At 34.0% G+C, this 22,382-nt stretch overlaps 1 protein-coding gene across 1 annotated transcript in view; it reads left to right on the forward strand.

Moving 5' to 3' along the window:
* CADM2 (cell adhesion molecule 2) overlaps nt 1-19,931 on the forward strand; it is a 1,340,404-nt gene extending 1,320,473 nt beyond the window's left edge. Inside the window, exons 11-12 of the mRNA XM_043991897.1 lie at nt 12,135-12,260; nt 12,996-19,931. Of these exons, the coding sequence (XP_043847832.1) occupies nt 12,135-12,260; nt 12,996-13,114 (245 nt within the window). The 3' untranslated portion in view covers nt 13,115-19,931. The remainder of the gene's footprint in view (nt 1-12,134; nt 12,261-12,995) is intronic.
* The last annotated feature ends 2,451 nt before the right edge of the window (nt 19,932-22,382 follow it).

Below are 22,382 nucleotides of genomic sequence, written 5' to 3' on the forward strand. Positions count from 1 at the left end.
ACCCTCCATATCAAAGCTGTTGCAAAGGCCTGCCAATTTCAATTTTGCAGCATCTCTCCAACACCCACTGCTTTTCTCCTCTGACACTGCAACCACTCTGGTGCAGGGCCTTATTACTTCATACCTTGATTATTGCAATATTCTGTTGCTGGGTCTGCCTGTCTAAAGTCTCTCCTCAACTCAATCCATTCTCCTTTTAGCCACTAACATGATTTTCCTAAAAATGTAGGTTCTAATTATATCATGACAACCCACCCCTCCAACAAAATCAACACTCCAGTCTCTTCCTATTGCCCCCAGGAGCAAATACAAAATGTTCTATTTGGCATCCAAGGACCTTCCAATTTTCTTACGCCTTACTCCCTATCATGTACTCTTCAATATACTGACAATGGCCTCCTGGCTCTTCCACAAACAAGACACTCTACAGCTCTGGACATTTTATCTGGTAGTCTCCTATGCCTGGAATGCTCTCCCTTCTCTGAATGTGACTTTAATTCCCAAATAAAATACCACCTTCTACAGGATGTCTTCCCTCATCCCTCTTAATTCCAGGGCTTTTCCTCTTATAATTATTTCCTATTTATCCTATCTGTAGTTGGGTTTGTATATGTCTGTGTGTTTTCTCCCATGTTAGATAACCATCAACAACTTGATCTCAGGTTTTTGCCTTTTTTGTATCCCTACTGCTTAGCACAGTGACTGGTACACAGTAGGTCCTTAATAAATGTTTATTGATTGATTGAAAAGAAAATTTAGCCTGTATAATTATAATTTCAATTAGACCTCCCTTTAGTAAAAAGGCAGTGGGTGAGAAAAAATGCATATATTTTCTCTTTCTTCACCTGTTACTGCAGGTTTTATGGTGGATAACAATATGCCTGAGGAAAATACTTCTAGTTCTATGGGACCAGGTGTTCATATGTTTAGGATGTTCATAAATTGGCATATGGCTATGAAATGGATGCATATTTGATAAAGTGTTTGCCGGAGCCAGGCTTACTTTGTACCCAGGGTGGGTCAGATACTGTATTTAGTTTGAGGTTTAGCAAATAAAGTCAGATAGAAAGAGAAACAAGAAGAGACAAAGCAAGATAAGTAAAGACTTGGATAAGCTTCTCACTCAGAGGTTATTTATAACCTTACTAGCAATACATAAAAGGACTCGGGTGAGAGTGATGAATGTTCAGCTTTTCAGTCTCCTCAGAGGACAAAACAGAGAAAAAAATTTCTTAAATTTCATCAGGGAGAATGTTTCTTACGAGGACTTTCATGCCATTATATTTTTGAGGAAGTGGCACATTCTGCTAAACACAGTTGAAGGATCTTTTCTTTGACTGAAGAAAGAAAGGAAGGCAATATTTTTTCAAGGGTAATTAAAATGTAGTTCACCAAATAGAAAAAAGATAAACTAGATCGCTTGTCAAAAACTGCTTCCAAGACTTTAATTTTATAATATTTACTGCATCTATTTAAATGTGGTAAATTGTGGAGATTGTCAGAATTTGTACTCATCATGTCTTCTGTGAAGTTGAGATTATATTCTTTAGTCAACATTGTTGGTAACTATTCTATTTGGAGAAAACTTAGAAGACAAGAAAGATAATGGGTTGATATTTGCACTTACATATGAAACATAAATATTACAATGGACATAGGTCCCTTTAATGGGAATATAAATGATACAAACTGAGCTTGAGGGTCAGTCATTCATATTAATAGCATAATAAAGTGATCAGTGCAGCAACAGAATTTATAGTCTAGGTTTTCTGTTGTCTACAATGTGTATTCTGACTCATTCTACAGTAATCAGAGTCAATTGACCAGTCAGTTTGATCAAATATGAAGTAAAAAAAGTGTTTGACTGATTGAATTAGTTGATTTATTGAAATAGTAAAACTGATTGTAGGTATAGCATTTCTAATAGCAACTTACCCTTTAACAGGAGCAGTGGGTTTATGGTAAAAGAGTAAATGTCTAAAATAGTTAAAAGTTCAGAAGTTAGATGACCATATGACCTGCTTATTAAGAGTCAGCATAGTACAGTGGACAGAGCAGGCTAGTCTTAGAAGCAAAAAGACCTGTGCACAAGTGATACCTCTGATATTCTAGCAGGCAACCATGGGCAGTTCAATTAATTTCTCCTTGGTCTAGACACCTATGATTATTGATTGCAGACAGTTTGCCTAATGTGACTTTTCATGTAATACTAATAAAATCAGAGTTCTAGTTTCTCTGTACCCTATGTAAGGTTTGGAGAATTCTTACTATTAATTATTTTTCTAAAATTTTTTATTCTTAATATAATGAATACATAAAAATAATATATGCAAAATAGAACATAGTATTATATGGGAAACTTCAAATATCTAGGAAGTATGGCTCACTTAAAAATATATGTGTATATGTGTATGTATATATACATATACATAAATATATATATATCATAAATTCAAAATACTATTTTTAAAATTCATCTATTTTGGTTCTCTTGTCATGATAGAGTGATAGGACTGTACTATAGGGTTTTTTTGTTGTTGTTTTGCTTTCTTTTACTTAGGTTTCATTGCAGCATAGGGTTTTTAAGTGGAATGTAAGCTGTGGCCAATGCTACCACTTGAAAGTGATTTGAGTATAAATCTCGAGATGGACTGTGTATCTATTGTCTGAGGACCAATGGTAGCAAAATTTAGAGTGCCCCTTTTCCAACTGGATTAAATTTTTACCAAAATAACACTAAAAGTTCATCAACTAAGTCATAAAAGTGTTCTGATTTACATTGGTAGAGAGACTATCCACACTAATAAATTCACATATACGTGAATATTTAAATTATAGCGTCTAGAACACTAGGTTTGGAAGCAGAGCTTTTGTTGTTGTTAGTTAGTCATTTTTCTATCATTGTCTGACTCTTTGGGGTGATTTTCTTTACAGAAATACAGGAGTGGTTTGCCATTTCCTTCAGCTCATTTTACAAATAAGAAAACTGAGACAAATAGGCTTAAGTGACTTATCAAGGGTTAGTCAGCTAGTAGATATCTGTGACTAGATTTGAACTCGGGAAGATGAGACTACCTGACTTCAGGCTTGGTGCTCTATCCACTGTGATGCCTAACTGCTTAGAATCAGAGCACCATGGTTCAATTGGCAACTTATTTTAAGTTTAACCTCTAGGAGAGCCTTGGTTTCTTTATATATAAAATAATTGTGCCAGGCTGCATAATCTCAGAGATTCTTTACAAATTCAACAATCCCCTTATTTCAGAAGATAGAATATGTAATGTTACATTCAAGTTGGTGGTGTGCTTTATAATTTAAGAAGAGACTATATAAGAAATTATAGGGTAATTTCTTACACTGTAGATATTAACACATTCCTCTGCCATGCCCTTTCTATATAATCCTAACTAAATGCACATTTTAATTTGCATATAATATACCTGTCAAAATCAATATATGACAATGTCACATGTTCTACATTTGCCTTCCTTCTTAATGGAGGATTCATTTTATTCATTTTATGCATGTAGGCCGAGCTCACTGATGTGCAAAGAGTTTCTGTGCATTGTTGACATAGAAGAGAAAAACAGTTACAAGCCAGAAAGATATGAAGTTACTGAATCAAAATTCAGCATTTCTGAGAGGTCCTTATAAAGGAAAAGGATTAAAGAAGCAAAAAGAGAATATTAGTCTGGTGTTACTGATGGACATGTTGCCTTTTTTCTAAAATATTGAAAAATAGAGAGATCTGTTTGAGGGTCATAAATTTTAAAGGATTTTTCATTCCTTATATACATATATGTGTGTGTGTGTGTGTGTGTGTGTATATATATATATATATATATATATATATATATATATATATATATAGAGAGAGAGAGAGAGAGAGAGAGAGAGAGAGAGAGAGAGAGAGAGAGAGAGAGAGAGAGAGAGAATGAACAACAATACAAAAGGCACTGTGCTGGGATCTGCAAAATGTTTTACATTTGAAAGTTTTAATTAGAACATCATTGCACAAAGGAATATGACTACTAAAATCTCATCCATTACAATGATAGGCTCCAACGGACTTGTTCCAATGGATCAGATGAAGGATTACTGTTCTATAGCCTGCTGAACAAAAACATAAAGGAAGAAAATCCTAGAGATTTTAGTCTAGTAATGGGAACAGGAAGATAAAAATAGTTGCCTTTCCTCTTGATGGTCATAAAGCATCTTTTATGTCAATTTTCTCATTTCAACTTTATAACAGTCTTGAGAGGTACGTAGAGAAATATCATTATCCTCATTTTACAAATGAAGAAATTGATGCTGAGAGTGGTGAGGCTACTGGCTCAAGATCATAAAATTGGTTGGCCCAGCAAGTACTTCCATTCCCATATTTCCTGATTTCTTGTTAGTGTTCTTTACTCTAAAGTATACAGTCTTTCAGCAAGTTGGGAGTGCTGTAAAAGGGGACTCTTCTAGAATCCAATGCAAAAATAGATTAAGCAATGACACTGTGCTAGATGCCCAGCCAGATGGTCCCTGAGGTCCCTTTCAATTCTAAGACTCTATGATTGATTCTATTTATGTATAGGTTAGATGAGATGACTGCAGTGACCTCTTTCAATTCTGAGAATCAATGATTATGTGACTTACTAGCCAATGCAGAATGTATGTGTGTGTATTCCATGACATTTTCCTAATAGAGAATTGAATATTACCCCTTTCTACATTCAGAAATGAATATCATGTTCCCATCATTTGCCCCTAGATGCAATCTTGTTCTTTTTTCATTTATCAATATAACCTTAAAGTCATTCGTCTATATTACTTTTTCCCATTTTCCCTGTAATATTTTTTTCTTTTCCTCCAATGTTCTGTGCTCCCTTGAATGTCAATACTGAAAGAGGTGAAAAACTTAGTGAAGGACTCCTCAGGCCTAATAGCTCCACTACTCTCCTCAATATGGAGAATCATCTCTAGGGTCATTCAAATTCTTCATACCTAAAACATTCCTTTAGCTGAAGCAGCCTAGGGAAAACAAGACTGAGTTAACAGGAGGAAAACACTGAAATGAAGGGAATTATGCTGGAACCTACCCTGGCCCCAAATAGAATTTTGTTTTGCTCTGAAAGCTTTTGCTTTCCTCAAGGACAGAGCAGTGCCTTCTGTAGGTATGTGGTACCTAACACATTATGTGTTGGTGGATAAAGATGAATTATAACCAGGAAACCAATTAATCTTGACAAGTTATATGTGGAACTTAAAGGTTTAATGCTCAGAGGAGGTAGACTGTAGCACACTTAGAAAAACAAATATAGGATACAGATACACGTGACCCTTCAATTTTTCCGTGCACCAGTGCTCATGACCTTGCCTCCTAAGACCTCTCCTGAACAGATGTCTGGGGCATTTAAAGTCATTCAGCTCTTAAAGGCAAACCCAATACAGTGGTTATCATTTATTATGAAAATTAAATAAGCAACTCCATATAATAATCTTCAGAAAAACGTCCTTTTAAAAAAATGCATGAAACAAGAGGGAATTTAATATTTATTCGGTTGGTATGGAGTCTGGGTTCACTATTCTGCTTCTAAAAAGTTTTTATATTTCAAAAGGAAAAATCTAGTTTATGGTTGTTACAGCTTTTGGAAAGCTTGCTATGCAATGTAGCCTCAAATTAATATATGTAGATTTATACCCATTACATTAATTAGTTTTAGTGGAAATTATATCTAAATTCCTGCCCCCTATCCACAGACAGAGCAATATATCTTAATGTTTTTATCCTTCAAGAGCAGTTCTTGAATTTTTTTGGGGGTAGAAACAGTAATTACATGTGAGATTATAAGATAATAGATGGCCCCAGAGTAAATATCAGGATGTATTTCTCTCTAGGGGCTTTACTAATGTCATATACTGCCATAGGACAGTATATTTCTATCTATAAATTATGCAAAGCTATTTTTACATTTTCAATGTTTAACTATCCCTCTTTCTAGAGTTCTACTCCATTTGAGGAAGATGAGTTGGTCTCTTAAAGTCATGCAAAACATCAAAATTGAGTTTGGAATAAAATCATTCAAAGCTCTTTATTGCATTGGGCTCTTGTGTTGGGCACTATTCCTGCATAAGTGTTTCTAGTTTAGTATACTATTTTATGACATGAAGAGGCTGTTTTCATTACAATGTGCTCCCTGCGAGCAGGAACTGTTTCTGCTTTTCTATCCATATTCCCTGCTCTTGGCACAGTGTTTTGAAAAGAGTAAGCTTCTAAGTAAATAAGTAATGCTGTATCATTCATTCCTTCTCTCCACTCTGATCCATCTTCCACTCGACTGTCAAGTTAATCTTCCTAAAACACATTTGACCACATCACTCCCTCCATCCAAAAAACTGCAATGACTTCATTAAGGATCAAATATAACCTCCTCTTTTTGTGTTCAAAGCCCTTCATAACCTGACCCCATCTTAACCTTTCCAATATTCTTGCACCTCATTCCCCTCCATGTACTCTTTGATATTTTAAACTCCTTGCTGTATACAATACACTCTTATCTCCCAACACTAAGCATTTTCTTCACTGACTGTCCCTCCCCACTCCTTCCCCATGCCTTGAATACTCTTCCTTCTCCATTTCTATTTTCTAGGTTCCCTGGATTCCTTAAAACCTAAACTAAAGTCCTCATCTTCTACAAGCAGCCTTTCCCAGTCCTCTTTAATCTTTCTTAGTACCTTCTCTCTCAATTTACCCCTAATTAATCCTGTATCAATCTTGTTTGTGGCAGTATTTGGTTATCTTGCTGTCTTCCCTACTAGACTGTGAGCTGTTTGAGAGTGGGAATTATTTATGCCTTTCTTTGTATCCCTAATGCTTAGCACACTGCCTGGGACATACAAGGCACTGAAAGAATGTTACTTGGCTGACCACCTAGAGCATTGAATCAAAAATCAGAAAACAAAAGCTCCATGTTAGTTTCAAACCCTTAAGGATGATTAGAATTTAGACAGGGACAGTAGAGAGCTAAAGGGATGTTAAGCTGAGGAAGTAGCCTTACTTCTCAGAAAGTCATTCACTGGTTTGTGTCCATTGGATTCCCAAACAATAAAATAAAGACAATAAAAAATATGGGACATCAGCTTCAACCATGAATATTTCTCATCCATTTTTAGATGGCCTTACTTGAACTTTCCCTAACAGATGGTTTTCAATCTTAGTGTTAAAGATTTTCAGAGCATATTCCAAAATTTGCCTTGGCAACTTCTTCCATGGTTTATCAACCTTACTGTCAGAAAGGCATTCCTTGGAACCTAAATCTTTTCTACTGAAACATGGATCGATATTTCTGTTCTGACTCCATTGGCAACGACCCCTGAATAGAAAAGTGGTTATCTAATGCAATTCATGGGGAATTTTTTCAAGCCTTTACTAGGTGCATCACATCCATAGTTATTCACACAGTACAAATGAGTATTTCATTGCTACTCCAAAATCCTTAATTTTTACTCCTGAGTAAAAATATGGATTAGATTTTTATTGATTCCTATTCTCTACCTTACTAATACCCACCCACAAGTAGTAAAAATCCTACTTCTGACCCTTATTTTTGATGGAAGGGTAAGTTAAATGGATCCTGCTGTTAATAAAAACAAACCAATTTTTATGAATTGCATATACCATCTGAATTATTCTAGTTTCTCTTTTAATAAATCAGTATTTTATCCTGATCCCTGGCTTCTAGGATATTGTTTCTTGTGTGCAGATATTCCATGATACTTAAAATAATTTTCTTTCCCCAACAAATTAGCATTACAATCTCTATCCCATAGGTCTCTCACTATTTCAAGATTGTTTCCTACCTAAACAATCCTATGAATAAGAATCATCTTGCTCAAGTGACATATTGATTACATTCACCCCTTTTAAAAATCCTAGAATAGCTCAAAATGTTTCTTATAAAAAATTTAAAGTTAAAGATTTTACAGTTATTTACCTATGAACTCCTTACCTTCAATACAGTAAGATTGGAAGGTCTGAGCCTAATTCCTGATTCTATCAGTTACCACATGACTAGCTTTAGGAAAGTTATTTAATGTGTCTGAGCCTTAGGTTTTACTTCTGTAAAATAGAGATGAAAATGTCTGACATTTTACAAGGATCCTGTAAAAAAGAAATGAGAATATACAGCTATGTAACCCAGGGAAACTCTTGGTTTACATGGGCTGAGTTTCCCTAATAAGTTTCCCTAAAATCACACCTCTTTAGGCTTTACCCAAAGTTCCTTCTGAGAACTTCGGAAAGTAGTTTATATCCATAGTTTTATTTAAGTGAATAAAAGGGCCTTGATTCCTTTGTAAGCATGCAAGGTAACTATTTATATTAGATGTAGGGTTGCCTTTATTTTACTCTACCAAAAAAATCAAGAAGGACATACAAGACACTAGCTCATCCTCACTTCTCACTTGCTTAACTTTGCATTCACTGCAAATACCTGTATAGACCTGCTAACTTATAGTAATACCCTACAGCTTGGTCTTCCCTGAATGGAACTATAGGAAACTATCCTGAATGAATTGCTCTAGAGGCAAGCCCCATACATTTCATCTTTATCCTTGGCCACTAGTCTTATGACATTACTTTAGGACCTTCCTAGAAATGCAAAATAATGAACAAAAAACTTTGGTTTTGCTATAGAGAGGCAATCTTTCACCATACCAATAGTTCGTGGCAGTATGAGAGGAAGTCTAGGTCTTTCTTCCTCCATATGTGAGCTTAGACTCTTGCTTCTCCTCCAGGTAAGGAATGTGAACTAGATCCTTAGTTCAGGAATAAGTATCACAGGGATGATTTGAACCCAGTTCTATCATACTCTAATTCAAATACTTTATGACTATTTCATGATACCTATTAGCTGAATAATATCAATGAATAATGAAAATTCAATTTAGTTACTCTTCTGTTTGTGAGGGGGAAGACATATATTTGAAAATCAGATATGGTTTCATTATTGTATCACTGTTTCTCTATACCCTTGTTCTGGTGGTCAAAAAAAAAAAAAGGAAAAAATAACACCCACTGTCAAATTATTGGGTGTGAGCCTCTGAGATAGCCATCAACAATCTTGATGTTTACTGGAACCTCCACTTGGAAGCCCTTCTAACTTAAGTGATTCTACTACAGTTTCATTCCACTGCCAAATTTTCAAGAACCCATATTTGGCCTCCAATGCCATGATGAGATAGTAGTCTAGGCTAGCACTTGTTAATATAATATGTCCATGCACGTGTGTATATATATGTATACCTATATGTTTACATGTATATGTACACATACACATGTATCATGATAAGTATATATTCATGTTTGTGTGTTTAGATGTATACATACACATAATTACATTGTTGAGTCTGTTTTTTCTTTTGATTAATGTTTGTTTTAATTCTCCATGATGACAGCACTTATATATTTATTTCTATAATTTTCATATTAACTTAGTTGAAAAAAACTTATCAATAACTAAGGCTTAGAACTATAGTTCTGGGGGTCATGTTCATCAAGTGCAATCTTGGGGATCTTTCTGTATTTATTCTGTTAGCAATTTTTATGGCTCATTTTGCCTCCATCCTTGGCTCTTCCTGGTAATATCAGAATATAGTACATGTTTTTCAATTTTGGCACCTACCCCAATCTCCTAAAAATATTCCAGGCTAATAATAGCATTTAAATATAGAAAATAATTATTAAAAGGCTTGAAAAGTAAAGAAGAAGAAAAGTACTATTATTTGACCCAGTTTAAACCAGGGGATAATTATAGTGCATGTCTATGATGCCTTGGACATCATGATTCCTAGGATTGTTCATGTATCTCCTCTTCCACCTCCAACTCCATTCTGGGATCTATTTCATCCTTTGCTTCAGTATTCCCAGCATTTAGTCCTTTATTCTGGCTTGCAGTCCACCAATCCTCTCTAAGCACCTTCCTACAGGTGTCCCTACTTCTGCAGTCCCCAGTTTGCCCCAGAATGCCATCAACACTTACCTGCCAGTCAGTGCCTCCCTCTCCTCATGGTTGTCATCGCCAGAGGCACAGATAAAAGCTTTTACTGTACACATGCCATCAGTTTTCTTCTGGTCAGTGAGGGGAAAGGAGATGGGCTGATCCAATTCCTTTTAGGGTTTTTTTTGGCACGAATCCTCCGGGTGCATGGCTGCTGTACTGTTCATTGAGAAAGTAAATGGTTAGGGTGGAAAATGGTATATCAAATTCAGTGGTATAGATTGGCTGTGGCAGGATACATAAAGTCTATTAATGTGAAAAAAATGTTCTAGAAAGCTATGTTGGAACTGGATAACAAAGAAAATTAAGTATCCAGGTTAAGGATTTGAATTTTATCCCAAAAAGCACTGAACACTTTTGAGAAAGGAAACTGATATTATCACATCTGTACTTTAAGAAATTATTTTGGTAGTATATAGAAAATGAATGGGAGAAAAGAGGTCAACTAGGAGATTATGGCAGTAGTTTAGGGAAAAAATGATAAAGCCTTAAACCAGGGTGGTAGCTAGGTAAAGAGAGAAAGGCCTTGGAATCAAGCAATTCTGTGGAGTTAAAATGGATAAAAATCAGAAACTGAGGATATGGGAGGGGTGGAAGGAACAGAGACAAAGATGATTTTTATTTTCAACTCAATGAAGTTGGTAAGTATTTATAAAGTTATTTGATAAAAAAAAACTGTTATTACTACTCAATTCATCCTATAAGCATACCAGATAGCAATTACTTACCATTTTAGAGGTATAAGCATCTACCTTTTTCTTAAATCACTTGTAATTATGATTGTCTTTAAGCAGAATTGTACACCCAATTGTCATCCTAGAATCTTTATACAAAATTATATAACAGCTAACTCTCAAAGACATTGAAGTGTCAGAGCCCATGCTGATCTGCATTGGTAGGGGAATGTTACCTCTACTTAAAGTCCATACTAATCAAATCACAGTTCCAGTGTATAGTCCTACCCTCAAATAATTTTTAATTAATATGGAATGTTACTTGTGAGAGAAATTCTGGTACTTAATTGAAAAGAATATTTTGATTTGTCGTTTGAATATAATGTTGGATGCATATTTTCACCTTCCATGATAGTTACCTATACTGTTGCTTGGTTGTATGTTCTTTGTTCTTTTTTTATTAAAAGATAAAATGAGAGTTATAATTTCCTTATTCATTGAATAAATAAGACATATGTCTTGAGTGTGGGACTCAGGATTTAGTAGAATGAGGTCATTTATCTTTTACTTCCCATAAAAATTCAGGATGATTTTACACTTAAAGGTAACTGATTCATTGCTCTAAATGTCTGAGAAATTACTGACCCTAAATGGTGTCACTTGACAGAAGTTCCTCTTTGTATTCCTCACACAAGAATTAGATAACCCTTACTGATACATGCTAAGCAGAGAAAGCTTAAACTGGTAACCTTCTCAATGTTTTGTGCCTAGTCAGGTAATTGAGGCTCCTAAAATACTGCTAAATCTATTAGAGTTTACTCACTCCAGTGTTAATTGGATAACTGCAGTAATTCATGGGCTAAACATTTTAAGGATGCAGGATACGTATATGGGATGCAATTCATGCAGACTCAGCTGTCTGCAGAGGAACTGAGAAAGGCTGTACTTCATCTCCTCTTTTATTTCTATTGCAGTAGGAGAGGGATGACAAGAAGAGAATATATAAGGGATTCCCACTGAGATTCAGTCATATAAATTATGTATTACTCAGACACTGTTCAACTGATGCTTATCTGATCCCCAATTCTCAATCACTTGTTTTAGTTCCTATAGATAGCTATGGACAGATATTCAGTACTAAAATGAGTAAGAGGAAAGGCAAGGTGAATGCAATGGAAGCCTTCCCCAGGTAAAATAGCATAAAATAGCATTTTCAATTGCTGAGCTCTCATCAGGACCTTAAACAACTGGGATAAAATTAGAATTACGCTAGAGAAAAAGTAGACAGAAAAAGAAATATTCCCCTCAGAAGTTGAAAAATGGAAATAAGTGCATTTAAAAAAATAACATAGTCTAAACTGTGATAACAGACTTATCATTTGGGGAAAATTGTTTTCTTTCTGTTTTTCTTATCTAGATCCCAATGCTCTGGCTGGACAGACTGGCCCTGACCATGCTCTTATAGGAGGAATTGTGGCCGTTGTTGTGTTTGTCACACTGTGTTCTATTTTTCTGCTTGGTCGATATCTGGCAAGACATAAAGGTAGGAGAGATTTAATCAAAGTGCACTCACCTTTTGCAGCAATACTTTTTTGTTATTACATTCACTCTACACCACATTTTTCCCTTTCCTTTCTTGTAAATCATTTGCTCAGAAAAGCACAGCTAACATTCAGTATGTGGATTTCAGAGAGGTCTTGATTTTTTACCTAATTTTACAATTAGATTAACTGAGGCAGAAGGATAACAATTCACTCAATGTCATACATTGGGTGAGTGGCTCAGGAAGCAAGTCTGCTTCTCTTCATTTCCAGGAAAGCAGAGAATCACCTTCTTTATGGTGTCTTCAACATTAGTCATTTATTCAAAGTTGAATTTCCACAGATATACATGTGTGAAGCTATAGTAGGGAGGAAAGGGTGATTTTCAAAAGAATAATAAAATACAGAGACCTTGTAATCATATGCATGTGTGGCCATGATTGAGGTAATTATCTCATTTTAATGACAATCACTATTGCAGCTGCATGGCCCCAATTACCTCTTGGCCACTCTCTGGGTTGAGTATTTGAACTGTATAGATCTGGCCCAAGCTTAACCTGCCACATTCCAATGAGAAGGTGAGCTTGTATGTATTTTTTTAAACTTAGAATGGATATCTCATACATGTCAACCTAATTGCAATTAGGTACAGATATCTAATAATTGAACATAGCAATGATAATGGCTAGTCAAACAATAAATGTGCCAACTAATTTCTTTCATGTTGATTTCCATAGGAACATATTTAACAAATGAAGCTAAAGGAGCTGAAGACGCACCAGATGCTGACACAGCTATTATCAATGCAGAAGGCAGCCAAGTCAACGCAGAAGAGAAAAAAGAATATTTCATTTAGATGCAGACCTAGATTCTGAGTTTTACTTATCAGGCTGACTGCTGGAGAAAACTGGCTATCATCTTTCAGAAATCATTTCTACCATCTTCTGCTCCCTTTATTAACCTCCATACTGTACTGCTACCAGTAGCCAGTTTATACCAACAATCAGCTTTCTTTAACATCATTCTTTAATTACCCTCTCATCCATAATGCAGGACATTTCTTATTGCCTAAAATTCACATTATTGTTCTCTTAACATACAGTGCTTGAATATACAGCCTTAACAACGTTAATCATCATCTTGAACCATGGTATTGAATTGTTTTCTACATTTAAAATTGTAATTGTATGCAAACATTTCTTCTCCAGTTTTCTTCCTTTTAATCATAGTTCTTATCAGTATGCCATTGGACAGTTTTCATAACCCACACTATTAGGTGAACACCTAGTGTGCTCAAGTTCAATCTAAGATTAGAGGTTTACAAAGAATGTTTTATACATGTCTATACTTCAAAGACAAGTTTTTGAAACATATGCCCTAGAAAACACAAACTGACAACACTGTAGTATAGTTTCTAGAATGCTTGGACTCAGTGGTAGAGCTGTATCAATATGCTATTTATCTAATAGTACTTGATACTGGAGCCATGTGTTTGGGTTGTAATCATATCATGCTGTATATCTATATACATTCTGCATTAGGTTACTGTAGTTTCATTTACAAATAAATTTTTTCCAACACATTCACTGCTTTGAGGATCACAAAGATTAGATATGTTTCTGTATTTTTTTCATAATTTATTTGCTTCATAAGGACTCACCTGCCTACACAGATTGGACGTATTCATAGGGCACAATTTCAAAACATTTTAGAATCTGTATATAGTGCATATAATAAATCCAATTAAACATTATTTGATACATATTTAACTTTTTGGGCTGTAGGTAAGTCAGTCACAAGTAAGCATTTTCTAATGTCCATTATATCCCTTTAGATATGACTTAAACCAATATTATAAGTAGATAACATGTATTAGTATTTTTGTCTGTATGTCCTAGCACTGTTCAACAGCAAATTTTTTCTAGTTCTTGTTAATTTTTTATTTGTTATACAATGGAAGCACAATGTTATAAGGAAAGGTAATTTTAAGCTAATAACCAGTGCACAGCCTCAGGTTTTAAATTACAACCATATTTGATTAATATCCTAAAGAATAAACTCTTAGTTTCCAAAAAAATCTCAATTTTTTTAAATTTGGCAGTTCCAGAGCTGCTTACCTATCTTAATTTGCCAAAAACAAAAGGAAAAAAGCATTAAGATATATGTTTTGTGTAAAAATGGACTAATTATTTATATTAAATTCCTGTCTATGCATTTTGTGAGGTACAAACTTATGTCACAGCGAGTAAAAGAGAATTTCTGCCATGTTTTTAGCTTCACGGAGAAAGTCTCTCTCTCTGGATTAGTTCTGAAATTTTGGTGTAATTAACCATTAAAGGAATCTCATTACTCTTAAATATGTCAACAACAAAAAATTAGCCTAACACTTTTACTTAAAGAGCTAATGGTCTCTCTGTTATCTGTTATGCTACTAGATCAGGTATCAGTATTTATTTCATGATAAAGAATGAAAACCATGACTGATTAATGTTACTCTCCCTTTTTCCAAGTGTTGCACCTTTAAGGGGAAAAATGGTATATGGCGATTATACTTGTAAAGTTGAAAATGATGGCCTATGGTTAAAAAAAAAATCTCTTGGGATTTATTTTTGGGATAACGGGATGTTTGAGTACAACATCATGTATTAATATCAAATGAAAGGCAAGGGTGCTGTATCTTAGATTATTTATCAAAAAATATAAATCTTTAAAGGACAATGTTAGAATTCTAAAACTTTTTGTTGAAACATTTATCTTGTTGATTTCTTTTTTTAAAAAAAGAGAAAGGACGATGTCAGTCAAGCAGCACTTTTTTCAAAATATACAGAACATAAATAATATGATGTGGTTGAGTGTTAACATAATAAATCATATACAGTATGACATTTTAAAGAAATAAGTCTGCATTGATGTGATTGCATGCTTGTTTTTACAATTCACTCCATACCATCTGTGGAAAAATGCAATAATATGTTAATATAGTATGGTAGTTTGAGAGAACCAGGTAGGTGCTACTAGACACATTGAAACTAGTATAGGTTTACAAAATGTTCATGTCTTTCAAAGCAAAGTCTTTAAAAAGACAAACACAAAACAAAATTCATCCTGTTTAGTACAGAACAGAAAATTCTTATTACAACAATAAGTTGTATAAACTGCATCAAATACTATTTTAAACTTAATTTCAGGATGCATTTACAAAATTGGTACTTTTCATTGATACTGTGTTTACATCCCTCTTCATTCCATCTAAATCTGACTTGGCTCAAACTGCTGAATTGTTGCTTAAATAATTCAATTATTATTTATAGCAGTGTAAAGAAAAAATGCAAAATTTGGAACATTTTGAGATTTGGACTCTTTTAACCCTTACCCACAGAATTAAGTAATATCAGTGTTGGAATTTGGGAGGGGGATGAGGGAAGAAAAAAACTGGACTATTATATTTGGGGGGCACTAGTTATGTTTCAGCAATTAATTATTGCTAGATTTTAACTAAAATATTTTTTATTTTTTGTTCTTTTTAGTAAAAATAAAACCGAGCAAAATGGTCATTTTTCTAACCCCTCAAAAAAGTTATTTTATTTTTCTTTAAACAAAAAGTCCCATTCTAAATAGTCTACCCACCTTTGTTCACCCAAATTATATAAATATGGGAAACTAAATAATGGTACTTAACAATGTTTGGAATATACACACTAATAAAGAGTGAGTCAAATTCTGTCTCGGCTAGGTGAGCACAGTCATTACAGGACTCGGTGAGAGAAGTGCACACATACCCAAAGGTAGAATATGGCACATTGTTCTTTGCTCAAAAGAAAGTAGCTAATCTCTGCCAGTGTACTGTTTACAGTGTCCATCGATTGTTCTTCATCTAAAATTGTCCAAACAGCATTTCTTCTTTTTTCCCCATTTGCTTGTATCTTAGACAGAATGATTCTTTTTTACCAAGTATGCGTGCATGCGTGCGTGTGTTCATGTGTGAGGGGGGTGCTTCTTTTAACTTGTTTTCTGTCACCAGAGAATTCAAGAAGCAGTTTAAGGAACCTGATACTTAAGTTGAAGCTTAGAATTTAACCTAGAAAATGGATGCTCTCATATTGCTTCATAATGGCAAACCCTTGCACTAAAACTTCCATAAGTAAATAAATAAATAAAACGGGAAGAAAACGTTTTTTTTTTTCTAAATAAGGCAAGGAAGCTAACACCTCATGTATTTTCATTACTATGTAAAAAATATAAATCTCTCAATGAAAAGAAAGGACTGGTTCATTTGTAATTATGTAACCATGATTGTAATAGCATTGAGGTTCCGTGTACGCACATGTACAGTAGCTATTCAACACTTACAGTGTAGTTACATGTACTCCCATGTAACATAGCAGTTATAGTGTAATTTAGTGCCACTTATTGTAAAGTGTTACCAAAAGGAAAACAATATTCTTACCTTTGCTTTTTCTTGGAAGGGAAAGGTAATTTTATGAAAGTAACACCTTAAATCTGACATTACATTTCTTCAATAAAGAGGTCATGCAAAACCTCACTTTCACACTGCAGCTTCCCCTTTCACCCGACACTCCGTACTTAGAGTCCTCCAAATGTCCAATATTGTCGCTCTTTGCAAATGGTAATCCATGATGAACATACCAAAAAAAATTCAGCAATGCCAGCTGAAGTGAGAAAAAAACATCTAATGGAAATTACTGATGAGTAATGCTTTTTATTAAGTGGCACAAAGTACACACTAAAAACTATGCAAAAATATAGGTAACTACAGTGTATTTACATGTAAGTATCTTGTACTTGCTGTGTATGGATGTTGGAAACCCATGTAATTATAATATGCATTTTGATTATCCTTAAAGAGGAAAACATACAGGAGATATAATAATTTGTTTTAAGGTTTTTGCAATATTTACCCTTAGTGCAATATCCTCGATTACCTGGGATCATAAATGTAGAAGCAAAAATGCCAGATGTATTTCTTTTTCGTCCCATTCTATGAGACCCACTGAAAAACAGTTTGTTCATCTCCACTACCCATATACTAAAGCTTTGATAGTAGGGAAAAATAGCCTACCTATAGCTGGTTCAGCAGCACACCCAACTACTAGCTCCCTTCCTTTATGGAAACTATCTTTTTTTTTTTCATTTGGTCCAGGGCTTTTTGCATGAAGAAAAGGGAAAGAAATATATTAAACTATATTATCTAACCCTCTAAAATTGGAATACCATTATTTGTCTTAGAATTACCACATTTTTTCTTTCATGCTAAGTTGGCATATTCCTGTAATGTAACTACAAAATGCTTCCATCAAGGTATAGAGATGCCTTCAAAACTTAGGGTAATTTTTTCTAAACATTAAATTTTGTATATTAAAATTTTCCTTTTCATATCACTTTTCTCTTCTCCACCCCACTGTTATACCCTTCCAAAGGTAATGAATTAGAAGTAGCAAGGTAATGAAGGAATAAAAAGGGAAACAAAAATAATTAGATTAGTTCAATTACTCTACATTTTACATTGTATATATCTGTCTGTTTTAATGTCTAGAGATTGTTCAGTATCGAATGCAATAGATATTGGTTATGACTGGTAAGTCTTGTGCTATATATTCTTAAAATGATCCTTCTACCTCTAACTTTTAGTATAGGCTATGAGATTTCAATATGAATAAATGAAAAGAGGTATTTATAAGATCTCCCAGGCAGCATTCAGAAGGGATTATCATAACCATCTTTCCATTGTGAATACCAAAAGCCAACTTCTTTGATTGTGTTCAACAGAGAATGAATCTGTATGTTTCTTTCTTTAACATTAAAAACTCCCCTATAGGCAAAATGAGATAGTCACCTTTTAAAATTGAAGCACTTACATGCCTTTCAGTATTTCAAGGATGAACGGCAGCACTTTGGAATCCAACCTGGTATTCTGCCTCAAGGAAAAATAAATATGAAAAATTCTTGCCAATTTTCTGTGTTTATGCAGAACAAAATGAAATGGATAATTTATTTTCCCAGTGATCTTGATGAATGCAGACAACCAATGGAAATAATTCAATTGTACCTTCGTTATATCAGTAAATGTTCATCTGAATTTTCCAGAGAATTGCCTCAAATATCCACTTTATTTTGCCTGTGTAACCACAGCTTGAATGTCTTGATTGATGTCATTTAATTATCCTTTAGGGGAATAACATTTTAAAAGCACAGAGTTCATATAGGAGGAAAATAATATAAAACCTACTCGATTTGGTGGTATTAATGATGCTCATCAAATAAGCTTAAAAGCCTGAATAAAAAAAAATTGATTTTATTTGATATCAGTATATTGCGTGTAAAATTGTGGCCACTATGTTCTCATGTATGCCACATATATGTCAGCTATATAAACCTTATTTTATCAGCAAAGGATGGGCCCGAAAGACAAAGTGAAAAAGGCAATTGGGAAAAATGGCATCTTTCCCAATAAGATATGTTCAGTCTTCTGGAAGAGAAAATTAAAATGCTTCTTGAAGGTACCAGATAAAAGAGATAAACTCACCAGGGCTCAGCACTTAAGCACTTTCCCCACATCCAGGGTCAAACCAGCAGTGGTGTCTGTATGAACTCTAATGCAGCATGAACTGCACTTACAATTTTCTTACACAAAGTACTGTAAAACCTCGGATACTTTCGTCACAAGCTTTCTCCTTTAAACATGTGAACATTGGAAACCTTTTTTTATATTTTGATGACAGAGAAAGTTTTATAAAATATAAATATGTTATAGTTGCAACAAGTGGTCACAAATCGGGGGAAGGGGAATCTGATACATGAACTGGATTGTTATTTCTTCCCTACCCATACTCATTATGTTTTATCTCTGTTTCTCAAATGTATTAAATGATGCTGATGAATAGAGGGAGCAAATGTTCTAGAAACTTTTGCAAAACTTGTTTTCTTCTTTATTATGTGCATAATTTAAATGTTTGCAAATTCCATTGAACTGTATCTGTTGTACCTGCTGTATACTAATATGATAATGCAATTTAGAAGTGACACAAGTATTTGAGTTTGAGATTGCTGACATATGTGCTTCATATTAAGTTCACATAAATGTTTATGAATTGGTTGTTAACTTTTAAATTTGACCAAAAGCAATGCCTTTTTTTTATAAATCGTAATTATTTCAACTTGACCAGTGTTGGAAACAAGTCTGCCACATAAGGATTAAAATGTGTGTTACTGAAAGTGGTACACTGCACCACTGTGGCCCACTAGCTAGCTCTCAAACTAAAATGTTCCACTTGTATGGCTTACAGTTCATAACATTTGGAAGGGTATACTTCTGACACTGTAAAAATCAATTCGTGTAAGTAGGATCCACAGGAATTAAGCATATTGCACTGAAGATAGAAAAACAATTGCTTAATCTACATTGTCATTAGTATTTTTAAACAAAATGCATATTGTAATGTTAGGTACATGACACTTGCATGTTGATATGCCTATATACTTACAAAGTATTCAATGTGTACTTAGTGGCGCTTAAGATATGTCATGTACAACTCTTATAAACATTCTTACAGGGTTCCCATTTGCACTTCATCTTTCAGTAAAGTCTTGTCAGAAAAAAATGTCTGATGAATATTATTGAAAAAATAAAATTTGAATTTTAGTTATCTGTTGGACATTACTGAATTGTCTATTCATTTAGTGCATATGATGCTTTTGAAAATGAGGAAGACAGGCATTCAAAGATGGAACTTTCCTTTTATCAATTCCAGAGACTATTATATTTCTTATATTGCAAGGCTAGTTAAAAGAAGAGTTACCAAGACATTATTTGTCTATTCCAAATCCCACCTATTCTACATTTTATTCATCTGCATCCATTGTCCATTTATTTTAGTATGCCAAAAGATGTCCATCCTCTTTGTAATATGCCAAGGAGACTTTTCTTAAACTTTTATCTTTGATGAGTAGCATTTCATTCCTTCTTTTGAAAAATGTATCTTGCAATATACTCTTTCCCATCAAGATGATATAAAAAATTATTGATTTGAGCAAATTGGCTTGAGGTCATCAAAATTTGACTCTTTTAAAAGGTAATTTTCCATCCATTCATGCTTGTCTACTGGTGCTGACCAGAAACAGAAGCAAAAGTACCAAAAGCAGATTTTATTTTCTTCCATATATTCACACATTAATCAAAAATAAGGTTTTCAACTACCTAAGATAACTGAATTTATAATATTGCTCTCCTAAGTTTATTTCTATAAACACTTCAATTAAGTTTCAAATTTATGGAGGATTTTCTTTGTGTCTTTAGGAGTTCACTTACCATAAAGTATTTTATAGCCTACATTATAATATCAGATTTTGTTCTACAGGGTAAGCCTAAGGCTGTATAAGAATTAGTGTCATTGGGTCTGATATTTGTGTTAGGCCATGAAATGTTCCATTAAAAACCTATCTGTAAATACAAGGTAAGATTTTGTATCTGGTTTATTTTATTAAGCAATATTTCCCTGTTCTAAATTGCTTTTCTCTTCTGTTAGTGGCTCTAGCATCTGCTTTAGGGAACTTGATTCAATAGATAGTGTCAGAATCAAAAACTGTGCAAGAAAAGATGACCTTTTAAAGCAGCACATTCAGAGAACTTTGTTTCCTTTTTAAGTGACTCAAAGAAAAAACTGATTTCTACACAGACTCTCGCTCTCACTGTCTGGCCTTCTTTCTTTCAAGCTCTTCCTGTGATTCTCTTCCTCTTACTCTCCTTCTCTCCCTCTCCCTTTCCTTCTCCTTCTTTCCCTCCCTCTCCTTCTCTCTTCCTCTTCCTCTCCTTCAAGCTCTGCTTCTCCTTCCACCACCTCTCTCTCCCTTTCTCCTCTCTCTTGACTAAATCACATCAAATTTAACTCTACTTCTTCATGTTATTCATAACTTGGTTCTTAATATTCCTTAACTGTGATCCTTCACTAAAGAATAATATCGAAGCCCCAGTATGAAATTATTTGCTAAAAGGCAAGTCTGGCTTAGTCATTACTCACAGTGTTTTAATTACTGAAGCACAAAAGAGAACATCATCATATGTCAATTCCTGAATAACTTTATAAATCAACAATTCTGTGGCAGCTTCATTTTTAATGAAAGTTATGGGTTATAACCCATATGTCATTTTAAGTGTTAATCTTTAAAATAAGAAATGTAATCATTTATATAATCTGATTCTAAACATTTTTACATTTCTAATTAGTCTCTAGATAGATTAATTCATAAGAGCAGGCCTCAAATTGGCCCTGAGGAGCAATGTATACAGAGATCCATAGGTGGCAGTATTAAACTGTGGCCTCCAGAGTACCCTGTTGATGACTTTGACTAAAATCAATTGGATATTTTTTTCACCCAAAAATGTCTAAATTATATTACATATATATATATATATATATATACACACACACAGAAACATATGCACACATGTGTATGTATGTATGTTTATATTTTAATTATCAATGTACAAACCTTTTTTTAGTCAACCTAGGCTTCTTACAAATTAATCCAAATTAGTGAAGTGTTTAGAACATAGCTGGCTGTATTATTGAAGTTTGCTCTGAAATAAATTTCTTCAGGAGAAAATTTGTCTAAGATATTCTGAACCTATCAAACACATTTATGGATATCTTCATTCTTTTAGGTAATACTGGTAGTATTTATTGTAAAGATAATATATTCCTCCAAAATGAAAAAAACACTTTTCAATATATCTGAAGTATCTTTATAGACTCTTGCTGTTAAGTTAACCAAGTGGAAGACATTAAAAAAGCAGATTTATAGCATTTTTCAGATACACAGACACACATGCACACTTACACACACATATGTGGGCAGTAATAGATATAGATAATAGACAGCAAAATATGTATATATGCACATACACAGAGAGACATACAGGATTTTACTGCACATATGCATATATATATATATATATATGTGTGTGTGTGTGTGTGTATGTGTATATATATATGTACATACAGTCAAATCCAGATCAAGTGGAAGAGAGTGAAGCAATCCTACAAGAAAACACATCCAATGGAAAAAGAATTTGATGGGCATGATCCTCTGAGAATTGCCCACCCTGA

Source organism: Dromiciops gliroides, chromosome 3 (assembly GCF_019393635.1).
Source record: "Dromiciops gliroides isolate mDroGli1 chromosome 3, mDroGli1.pri, whole genome shotgun sequence".
NCBI classification, from domain to species: Eukaryota; Metazoa; Chordata; class Mammalia; order Microbiotheria; family Microbiotheriidae; genus Dromiciops; species Dromiciops gliroides.